The sequence below is a fragment of the Plasmodium gonderi genome (assembly GCF_002157705.1).
Source record: "Plasmodium gonderi DNA, contig: Pgo-contig_229, whole genome shotgun sequence".
In the NCBI taxonomy this organism is placed as follows: domain Eukaryota; phylum Apicomplexa; class Aconoidasida; order Haemosporida; family Plasmodiidae; genus Plasmodium; species Plasmodium gonderi.
In genome coordinates this window covers 1-12,535 of record NW_021629143.1, presented here as the reverse complement: position 1 = coordinate 12,535, position 12,535 = coordinate 1, and the positions used below count along the sequence as shown (strand labels likewise).

Here is a 12,535-nt window from a genome sequence, read left to right as displayed (position 1 = left end):
ATGTCAAATTAATTTATCATAATATTTATAATATAATAACTCAATAAAATACATTAAGCAAATAAAAAGGAATATTGATGTTGAAATCTATATTTCATCTACATATTCTAATAGATGTTATTATGAGATTGTATAATTTATTATTTTCATTCCTTATTTAGAAGTGGATGCATATATAATATGTTTTTAACCGTCATAAATTTAAGGCGCAAAATTGCAATAATTTACCTAAAAATGTGTTTTATATGTTTTAAGGTATTATTTGAATAAATAATTTCTTTATTTTTTTAATTATAAAATAATATAAATCACTTTGTATGTATTTCATATAGAAATTATCTATATTTAACAAGAAATGTGATTATTATTTTTCTTATGTACAACTAGTATATGTTTCGTATATTAAAACAGTAATAATAAGTAAAATATCCTGGGTTCTTAGCATGGAATTTATATCTGTTACTAATTTAAGTTTTTGAATTGCAAGCAATATATATTTTATTAATTTTATATTCCCTTATATATAAATGCTTCTAAAAAACCATGAAAACACTGTCCTAATAAATTGAAAAAAAGAAAAATTTTGTATTTTTATGTGAATATATTATACAAATAATTTTAGCTTTTTTACACATTATACATAAAACATAAGTAAAAAAGTAGAATAAAAATATATAATTTGTATAACTGAACCATATGTTATATATAATTTTATTTGAAACAAAATGTATTTTGAAAAAGTACATTAAAAATATAAAAACTACAAAATTGTTTTATAATGATTTTAACTACATCCGAATGCTAATTAATCTTCAGAATATTAAAATATTTTAATATACTCATTTTAAAATATTATCCTAATGGAATAATAATGATAACATAGCTTTTACTAATTTAAACAATATTTTATTATATACAACTAATATTAAATTTTATTATTCAGCAATATGTCATATAGATTTATAGGGTTATCGCATTTTCTTATATAATTCAACATTTTAATAAATAATATACGTCTATTGTTTATTATTTATAAATTCTTGTCCAAAGAATAAATAGAATATATTGCTTTTATTTAAAATAGATATAATTAAATATTCATTAAAAGAAAATTTGAAAATTTACAAACCACTATTCTAATATATTAGTACATGTTATACATAAATGCATAAAAAAATTACTACATCAAATGTTTAAAAAGGAAGGAGAACATAATTAACTTTATTAATTTAATTTTACATTATAATGGATTAATAAAAAATTAAAAGATTTGTGATAATTTTATCTACAAATATAACGAATTTCTTATGCACTAAAAAAATGTATATGTAATAAAAATTTCGTGCAGAATATAAAAAATCAAATAGCATCGAACAAATAAGAAAATAATGTGAAATTAAAATGTGCTACAAAATATTATTATTAAAAACTATGTATATATATTATAGCATTGTTGTATGGTATTTTATTTAGAATAAATAAATAATTTATAATTCGTTATTTAGTTCTTTATTTATTAGCCGCAGTAGAATAATTAGTTTAGATATATTGGGTAATTCTTGCAATTTTATGTATATATAATTTAAACAAATTAAAATTTTCCTCTATCATTTATATGTTTTAATGCACAAAACATATTTACATGATGATTCTGTAGTATTATATATATATTAATTTCTATGATTTTATTTATTAATTAATGCAACACTATAAAAATAATAATAGGAAAGGAACACGATGATAATGGAAATCATATATTTAATAATATATTAATGAATTATGTTTTAACGCTTAATGAACAGTTAAATATATGAATTTAAATAATAAGAACAATAACATACTTCATGCTTCAATAAGAACACTTGAGAATGTAATAAGGAATTATGAATTAAATAAAATCAGAAAATTTATTGCTGTAAAAATATATTCCTTAAATAGTCATAATTAAAATAAAATATATAAATTGTAAACTTATTTTTTGATAATCTATATTATTAATAGCAGATGTATGTTCTCTACGCACTGAAATTCTTTAAATGTATTTTATTATACCTTTTCCTTCTAATTCGATAAATATTTAAGAATAAATATGTTCAGGTTTATGATTTCATATATTCTGTATTTATTTAGTATGATTTACATGTTTTCGTAGTAATTAACTATAATCATTTTTCATTTTTACTAATTTTTTTATGTATAATTACTTTGAATTATTTAACGCTTCGTGCATATAGGAAAATTGTCTATGTAACTTATATAAAAAACATATTTTTATTTGCATTTTATTTAAAAGGAATATAATAATTTAATCATTATCTGTGTTCATTTAAATATAAAAAATGGGATTAATTATTATGAAAAATTAAGAAGTATATACTATTATATATATTAGATGTTAACATATTTTTAATTTAATGCAATCTTAATGTATCTAACCAAAAAAAAATTATGAATGCTTGTTGAAATTGTAATTTAGAACTCTTTGATAATTAGTTCTTATTTTATTAGATTTGTGTTAAAAATAACATATTTTTCTTTGCCTATTTGCATTAAATTAGCCTATTATTTAATATCAACTACCAACGTAAATATGTTCAGATATATTAATTATATTATATGCACATATTTATTGAGCAGATGAATTTTTGCATTTATATAAGAGAGTAAATTTTAATGACCAATATATATTATATAGTCATATATAATTTATTCTATTTATGTGGAAGCATAATATCATTTGAAAAGATAGAAAGATAATATATTAAATGTTGTAAATATATTTAACGCATTTTTACAATTATATATATATGTTTATAATGAAACTATATTGGAACGCACTTATTCGTAAAGAATAGTTGTTCTGTATTTTATTTTCATCTATATATTGTATTATAATCACAATCTTAACAGGGCATTATATAAATTTTTAATATATTGTGAATTAAATAAAAATAAAAAAAGAGAAAAAATTGGATAAAATAAAGTGTATGTTTTAAGATAAATAAAATATGTCAAATAAATCGTTTTTTTTATATTTTCTATTCCTCTTTATCCTATTAGAAAATATATGCAACAAAATTGCAACGACTTGTATCATTAATATGGTGATAATTAACGTACATTATATCTACGCGAATAACAAAATTTACAAATATAATTATAACTTAGGAAACTAATAAAATATAGGCGAAAATGTTATAAACTCTAATTAACTGATCATAAGTATTGAATGAAAAAAAAGCATGATACATAGATTAATAATACCTATATAGAATTTTCAAATAATTTAATAAAATAAAATTTTCCTTTGTAATGTTTATCTATACTATGTAATATATTATTATTTATGAAATTCTGTTTTATGAAGAAAAAATATATTATTAATCTAAAATAATACATTTTTAAATAAAGAAATGATTGAAATTAATTTGTAATGTTTTTTTTTTTATTTATTCTCAAAAAACATAATTCATGGCTACTATCTGATTACTTATTTTAAAGCACAGCTTTTTTAAATAAATGAATTCATCATTATATCCTTCCTTACATTATTATACAATATATTTCACTTTCAGATTATATCAATAGAGGAATCATTCTAAATATAATTTGAATGAATCTTTTTACGTAATATTTAAAAGAAATATTTATTTTGATTTATATATAATGAAGAAAAATTATCCAGAATATTGTAATATCTTATATGTACTATTACATAATCCGCTTTAGGATATATTACATTATTCAAACACATTGCATTCGACATAATATTTTTACATTTATTTCAAGTGCTTATTTTTTCACGATACAAGAATAGTTTACATGGAGAAAACTAATTCAAAATAAAAAAAAATTTTGAACTATATATGTAATTTATTTATGATAAATTTGATTTTTCTTTATTCATAAATACTATTTTATAGTATATATATAATAGTGTAGTTAGCTTTGTACATAATATATAAAACAAGGGATATCGGGAATATTACAAGAACTGAAATTGTAATAATAACTGAGGTGTTATTTACACAAGAAACTAATTTGTGTTATATATGAGCTTCAATATCCTGGATTTTTGATTAACATAATACTATTCTCTAAGATCTTCTAATGATTTACAGGGTTTCGTGTCCATTTTAGACACTTCGTTATCTTCTATATTAATAATATATTATATATATATTTTTTTATTCTTGAAATTCGTTATTTTTAAATCAAAGGTTTTATAATTTTAACGTATATTTGTGCTTGGACTGCAATAATGGTCCTTTAAGAACTTTTCATAAACATGCTTTTTTTCATTTTTATATTATAATTCAAGTTTATTATATATCCAAACTCGCAGAAGTTATACTTCTCCTTTTGTCTCATCGATATTATAGGAATAAGATATAAAATTAAACAAAATAATGAAACATATATTAATTGTTCGAATCATGGTATTTTGAATTATTCAAATGATAAATGGATTAAAATTTATAATGTTAATGCCTTATATTTGATGATATGATATATTAATTTCTTTAAAATAAGAATGACATTAAAAACAGTTATGAAAAATTATATTAAATTAATGATGAAATAATATTTCTTCTTTACTGAAAAATTTACATCGATTAAATAAATTAAATGTCAGACAAGTGGGAGGATAAATAGTTACCCATGTACAATATACGATAATTGTAAAAAAGACAATCATAATAAACTTTCTAATTCAGATAAAAACATTAATTCTCTTCATAAAAATGAAAGAATTATATGTTAAAATTAATTCATACATAGAAACAACATCTATTTATTTGATTCGAATTTTTCCTTAAATTTTTCCGGGATTTACTGTTGCGACATCATGAGTTCTAGCAAAAATAGGTATATTTTTTCTTTCATTCGTTTTATAAAAGGCATATGGGTACTCTATTTATGAATATTATAAAGGAATATTAATGAAGACATTTATATAAAAATTTAGTATTATATGTGCATAATAATTTAATATATATATATATTTTCTCTTATAATAATAGTTTTCCCTATTTTGATATTAAGAATATCGTTAAATAATAAGTAAAATAATTTATGTTATGAAATTGAACAATTATGCAATAATAGTGGTGATATTCATATAAATTTTGATAGACAACGATATAGCTTAGAGTAAATTTAGATGAAATGTATTTAAAAATATATAATAATGAATAAAATTTTCCACGTCTGTGTAATATATTTCTATAAATATATTTTTTATTAATTATGGCATCCATTGTATATATAAATGAGAAAAAAAATTAAATTCATAATTAAAATTTGATCTAATAGCCAACCGATTTAATGAGACTTATATAAAATGTATACTATATAATTGGAAAATTATTACAAAAGTATTTCTTAATAAAGAATATAGTAAAATGTATAAGAAATCTATATTAAATTCAAAAATTTTATTTTTTTGGAGTTATACGTTATGAGTCATTAATTTTGTTAAAATTAAATATACAGAATTAATATTTAATATATTAATCCAAAAATTTATGAATTTTAAAATTATTAAGTATAGATAAAATATTTATTTAGTTCTTGGTACAAAAGTATTATATTTTTCATTAAAAGTTTTTTTGAGTGATATATTCATTAAATAATATAAGAAGTATTATTATCATCATTTTTATTCAATATATTTTTTCATTTATATACTATATATACATCGATATATTTATGTAATTTTATTTATGCATATTAATGTTAAATCTCAGTGTTACATAAATATTTCCTAAATATATTATTAATTTTATAATTAATACTATGTTCCAAATGATTTTATATAATGATATATTTAAGTTTTTCAGCTTAAAAATTACAATTCCCATAATATATCATATTGATGAATTATAATATGGCTCCTTATACAAATGTTACATAAAAATTCATATATATGTAGTCCTAATACTATATTGAGACTATATTATTCAAATTGTATATGTTTAAGTCCTTTTTACAAAAATATATATATATCCTCTCATATGACCTTATAATAGATTTAGTATATTAATATGATATATTTCTTCCGAGGTTTTTACATCATTCTTAATAACTTGTTTGCAAAATTCTTGATATCTATTATAGGAATTCATGGTTTTCTTCATTACTAAAGGATTTACGTAATTTCTCTATGTTGTAAACTAAAATAAATTTTTGTAACATGAATTTAATATTTATATTTGTTATAAATTTTATATGAAAATTACTATTTTTTGATGTCATATAATTATAAGCGCTTTTAAAAATATACTGTATTTTGGTACTCATCACAAAAAAAACTAATTATTAGAATTTCAAGTATAAAAAAAGAGGCTATAAGAGCAACATAATCAAATTAATCCTCAGATAATTTGTAACAATTGATATGTGAAACAATAATATCACAATATATTTAAGTAGTTTCTATGAATTATTTTTATGGAATGAATTCATATATTACTATATTTGTTTGAACATCTTTCTTATTGGACCCCAATTTGAAAAAAAATATTCTGGATTTTATGTCTTTAAAGTTTTGATATATTATACAGGACTCTATAGCTGATAATACAATGCAATCCATTTGCAGCGCATTTTATTATATTATAGAACTGACAATATAGACGCTACAATAACATTAATATAAATACATGGAAAATGTTCTTTCTTAACAATCATATAAAATTTAGAGAATAATTGTAAAAATCCATTATTTTTGGAAACGTTCAGACACTTGTATTATATAGCTTCAAGTTTCATGTTTTATTTTAATTAGTAAAATTACATATATATTAGATACTTTTTTTAAGTTTAAATTCAGATATAATATTTTCATTATCTAATAAGTTCATTTTATTTAAATATTTATAAAACTAATAATTTATGTGATTTACATAATATACCACTACCATAGAAATTTTCAGATTAATAGTGAGATTTTTTAGATTTTATGATATATTATAATCAAAATACCTTTCATCACCATCCTTGTATGTCTCATCGCTGTACCGTTTTTATCTCCACTTTTAAATTCCTCAAAGATATATATAGTTTTCCTAAGAGATTAATGAATCCAATATGCTAGTTTGAATGATATATACGATGCATAAGACGTTACATATATATTGTGTTTATAGTCCATTTTTCTTCATGGTCCATTTTGAAGTTAGTATTAAAATATATACAAAGTATTCTATTGTTATACATAATAAATGTATATACGTTCCGTCATTTATAATATGACAAAAGAAAGGTATATGTGTTATCAAATACAATACACTTGTGAAATATTATTAAGATTATACAAAATCAATAATAATTAGTAAATCATAGATGAATCTGAAATAGATATTTTTTAATATTTTGACACATTATTAGATATACATAAAAATGAAGTATAATTTCATAAAAAATTATGTCGTAAAAATGGTTTATTCACATATTTATAATATTTTTTTAAATATAATATGTTGTATATGCATTAACTTTGAGGAACTAATGCTTATAATATATATTTAATCATAAGAGCTGTTTCACCTATTCCAATTCATCTATCAACATAATAATTACAATTTAGTAATTTCAATATATCTAATTTTCAATTTTCCTCATTTCAGATGTATTTGGTATAAAATATTATTATAAATATTTTTCGCTTAGCACAGTTTCATTATATAATTTGTTAAAAACAGAAATCAACATTCTTTATATGTTTTGTTACTCCTCATTTTTTATAACTTCACTTTCCATACGCATTTAATTTATTTTTATTCTTATGTAGTTAAATATTCCATAAAATAATACTTTTAAATTGTTCATTGTGGGATACTTTTTTTGTCTATATGATAATATATGTATTCGACAAATATTTACATATAAAGAGAGTATTTCTAGATGCCATTATTTAATAAATATTTTGAATATAAGAGAAGTTCAGCAAGAGTGAGCACATAATGTATTCAATCATGGTATCTTCATTTATTATGTACATTTATTTATACTGTTTTTATTGTGCTCATGGTACATACGTAATATTTGTTATAATTGTATGAACTCCAGTACTATCATTTAAATTGATATATCAATTTACATAACATTGGCTTATATGTGTAATATTTGGTTCTCTAAAAATTTATAACAAAAAATATATTTATGTTATGCATATATTTGTTTTTTACATTTAGATGTTTCAAATTATATATTAAAAAAATTATATTAAACCATTCTTAACAATATTATTTTAATAAATTTTTAGTCATAAAAATTATAATTATAGGGAAAAAAATAATTTCATGAGATATTACAATTATTATAAACTCAAAATATAACAAACAGTACTTTAGTTCATAATTCAAAATATATAATTCTCCTATAATAAATAAAACGCATTCTATATCAAAATGTAATTCATTTATAAAAAAAATTCCTTTTCTCATTAAGAATTGCATGATTTCAAAAGAAGTTCTAAAAGATTTAGATAATAAAAATTTTATTAATATTTTTAAAATTCATACGCGAATGAATTACTGCTTCGACTGTGTTATCATTATAAAAAATTAATGTGTTTTATTTAAGATATTACAATTTATAATGTGAAATAATTATTTTATACACATATTAGCATAAAACATTGTAAATTTAAAACATATAACTTATTTATGTATGAAATAAATGTTATAATTGCAATATGAATTATATTTTATGATTATATAATAATATTAATATTATTATAATTGTTTTATTTGCGAAATAAATGGCAAATGCGATATTATATTTCACATTCAAAAATATTCTTGCACAATATTGTATATATACTACTCTAATAAACGAATATATAAATAAAAAATATATATATATGAAAAATAAAATATGTTTTTTAATATTGAGAATTTCAATAAAATAAATGGAAAATTTTATAATGTTCTAAACATATATCTTTATGGTTTGTGCTACTATTACATTATTATGATTAGAATAAAAAAAATAAAACACAAAATTATCTTAAGTAAAAAATGTAATACAAATTACATTTTTATATTACATTTTAGAAGATTCGTAATAGAAGTATCGGTATACTTCTATTACAAGCTCTTATCACATAATATAATAACGTTTCTGTATTATCTGAATGAATAAAAAAAAAATACATAGATATTAATTTATATGACATTGTAATGTCACAAAAAAAAGTAATTTAAATAATTACTGAATATAGTTAATTGAAAAATCAATTAAAATAATCAATGACAGTCTCACATATAAAAGAAAAAGAATTATGAAAAACCGAATATTTAAAATAAAAGTGTTATTCAGTACTTTCTCCCTATGAATCTCAATTACTGAATCCCAAATATTACATTTAAAAAGAATGTGGAAAAGAATATATTTAACAATAAAAAGATTTAAAAATCATTAGTAATATTACAATTAATTATTATTAAATATATAGCAGAAATAGATATATTTTTATATAAAAAATTAGCTCTTTTTGAGAATATGCTTTTTTTAGTTCTTAATAATATTTATATGAATTTTAATTAATATTTTTATTAGTAATATTCATTAGGCTAACGCATTAGATGAAAGATATTTTTTTTATTTTTGAATAAAAGACCACAATAAGTTGTAATATTTAGTATTTCTCTGATTTGTTCTTCATAAGTTAATTTAATTAAATTAACCATATAAATACGCGTATGTATAGAAAATATATTATTCCTTATATATTTTATAATATTTGTGGAATAATGCCAAGAAGTATGTAAGAAAAATATTCCCCATTTTTCATCCCTCTGTATATACATATGTAACTCTGAAAAAGTGAAAATTTTATACATATTATTTATATTTACCTTAATTTAATATATATAATTTGAATTATATTTTTTCCAAAAGAGTAATAAAAATTTTGTTTATTGTTATAATACATTACTCACATATCATAATGAAATAATAGTTTTCTTTAATGAATATATATTTTATAAATATCACATAATGTTTAGACTATTTTTATGAAGTCTTTGAGGTTTAGTTAATTATATATATACGCTTATATTATGAATATTCACATGTTTTTTCTACTAAAAAATGAATCTAGATGAAGGGGACTTCTATAATTTTGCAACAGTACAGCTTTATTACATATGATATATTTCGTAATTACTTCTGAACCTTGATATTACAATTATTTTTAATAAATTCAATATTTTTTTACGTACGTATATTTTTACACATAAATATAATTCATTTTTTTCACATAGAAGATAACTAATTTAAAGAATGCAAATTCCTATAAAAAGTATGTACAATTAGAACAAAATAATACTACTGTTACTGATCATGATAATATATGCAAAAATTTGAATATTAATAATAGCATTGTTGATTCTGAGCTCCTTAGGAATATAAGAAATAATGCTAAAAAATTGAATAGTGTTAAATGTGAAAACGAATATAAGGAAGATTGTTCCTACTATAAATACTGGATATTTAGAGAAATATGGAAATTATATAAAATTAAGAAAACTTCACACAAAATCAGCGATATTATTAAAGAGTTTATGAAATTAAATATTTGTACCAAAAAAAATGACAACAAAAAATATTCTTGCCAATATTATTTTACTCATAATAACGAGGATGAATTAAAATATTTTTTAGAACAGAAGAACTTATTTGATTATTTTAAAAGCTATGATAAAATTATAAGTTTATTACCATGTAATAATGAGAATAATACTGTATATATGAATTACCTTAAATATATTAATGAAACATATAATAAACATTTAGTTCAAGAGGAATGTTGTTACTTCGGTGCATCACTTTGCCAAAGTTATTTTTTAAGTTGTGACGACATGTATAATCCAAGTAAACTAATAGCATTGCTTCAATCCAGTGATAAAGAAGATTTCCAAAAAATTCTTGATTATAATTTAAGTAAAAAAGCCCAAGAGGAATCTTCTAGTAATACACCAAAAATTGACATGTATATTAAATATTTAGGATGTGCTAAGGTTACTAAAGATGGTTTTAATGAAACGGCTATTGTATGTGAGCAACCTGGATACCGTCCCCATTTGAAAAAAACACATATAGATATAAAACGCACAGATTCCGCAGTTAGTGATAACTCAAATAGAAACGTTCATCAGTTGGAAATTAATGAAAAACCAATAAATGTAGTTCTAATATCCAATCAAGATTATAACTATAAGAGTAAATCCATAAACGATAACATTAACTCAGAAGATATTTACACTTTATTTCCTGAAATAACAGGAGATTATCGTGTAAAATATGAGGAAGAATCGAAAATATCTTGTAACAGTGATCATATAGATAAGTCAAAGCAAATGTATTGTAGACGATCAAAAATATATAAAAAGCTATTAAATCGAGATCAAACGATAACACGTAAAAACGTTTCCTTGAATGATATTCTGGATATGAAAGATCTGGAGTTATATAATACATCAATTATGACAAATAATTTAAAAGAAAATATTCTTTTCCGTATAGTCATAATGATTATATTATCATTAGGAGTAATTATGATCTTCTTCATCTACTATAAGGTAAAAAATGTATTCTACATAAAATATGAATAATATATATCTTTATTTTCTATTAATTTTTATTATATGATGTATTCTTTTGAAAAATATAATTTATTGTGCTATATATTTTTCTTTCTTATATTAGTTTACCCCTTTTGGAAGTTTGTTAAAAAAGAAAATAGGAAAAAGTAAAATAAATAAAAGTAAATTTAAATATAATGCAGAAAATCACACATCGACGTCTGAACATATACCTAAAAATATGAAATTGACCAATAAGCGTGCACATTTAGCTTACAATACAGCATTATAATCTTAACTTATGTTAGAAATTACACATATATCTATTTAGTACAATTGTGATGAGAAGTCTATAACTTCTATTTACGTGCTATTTTTTTTAATTAAAAATAAAATAATTATAAGTGAAAGCATGAATATACACTGGATATAAGCTTTATATTACATTACTTACGGAGAACAATATAACAAAATTTAAAATGCGTAATTATTACAAAATTTTATTTTAGCTTAATATAGAGCAATAATTAAAATATAGCGATGCTTATTAATATTTTTATTAATAATTAATATAAATTAAATACAAAGATGTAATATAATGATTTATTCAAACTATGTTATAACACACATAAGAATAATGAAGAGAAATGTTATAACAAATGTAATCCAATAGCAGGATAAAAAAATATATTTAATGAATTCTTATTAATGATAATATAAGTTATTCGAAAATGTTATGTTTATATATCTGCAACGTTCCTCATAAATTGTTAATTGGTTGAGATTAATTCATAAACTACATTTGAATATAAAATATTTATATATTCATAAGAGAATTAAAAAATACATGTTTGTAAAATCGTGCTTAATGCAGTTAATATAATACATTGAAATAATATAAGTTTTTTATTGTACAAGTCTATGGAAAATATATATATATA

At 19.8% G+C, this 12,535-nt stretch overlaps 1 protein-coding gene across 1 annotated transcript; it reads left to right on the top strand.

Moving 5' to 3' along the window:
• Positions 1 to 10,101: 10,101 nt before the first annotated feature.
• Positions 10,102 to 11,886, top strand: PGO_002170 (variable surface protein; the record flags this gene model as incomplete). Its single annotated transcript, XM_028691083.1, has 3 exons — positions 10,102 to 10,140; positions 10,275 to 11,600; positions 11,719 to 11,886. 3 exons carry the CDS (start codon positions 10,102 to 10,104, stop codon positions 11,884 to 11,886), a joined length of 1,533 nt encoding a protein of 510 aa, XP_028546884.1.
• Between the last annotated feature and the right edge of the window lie 649 nt (positions 11,887 to 12,535).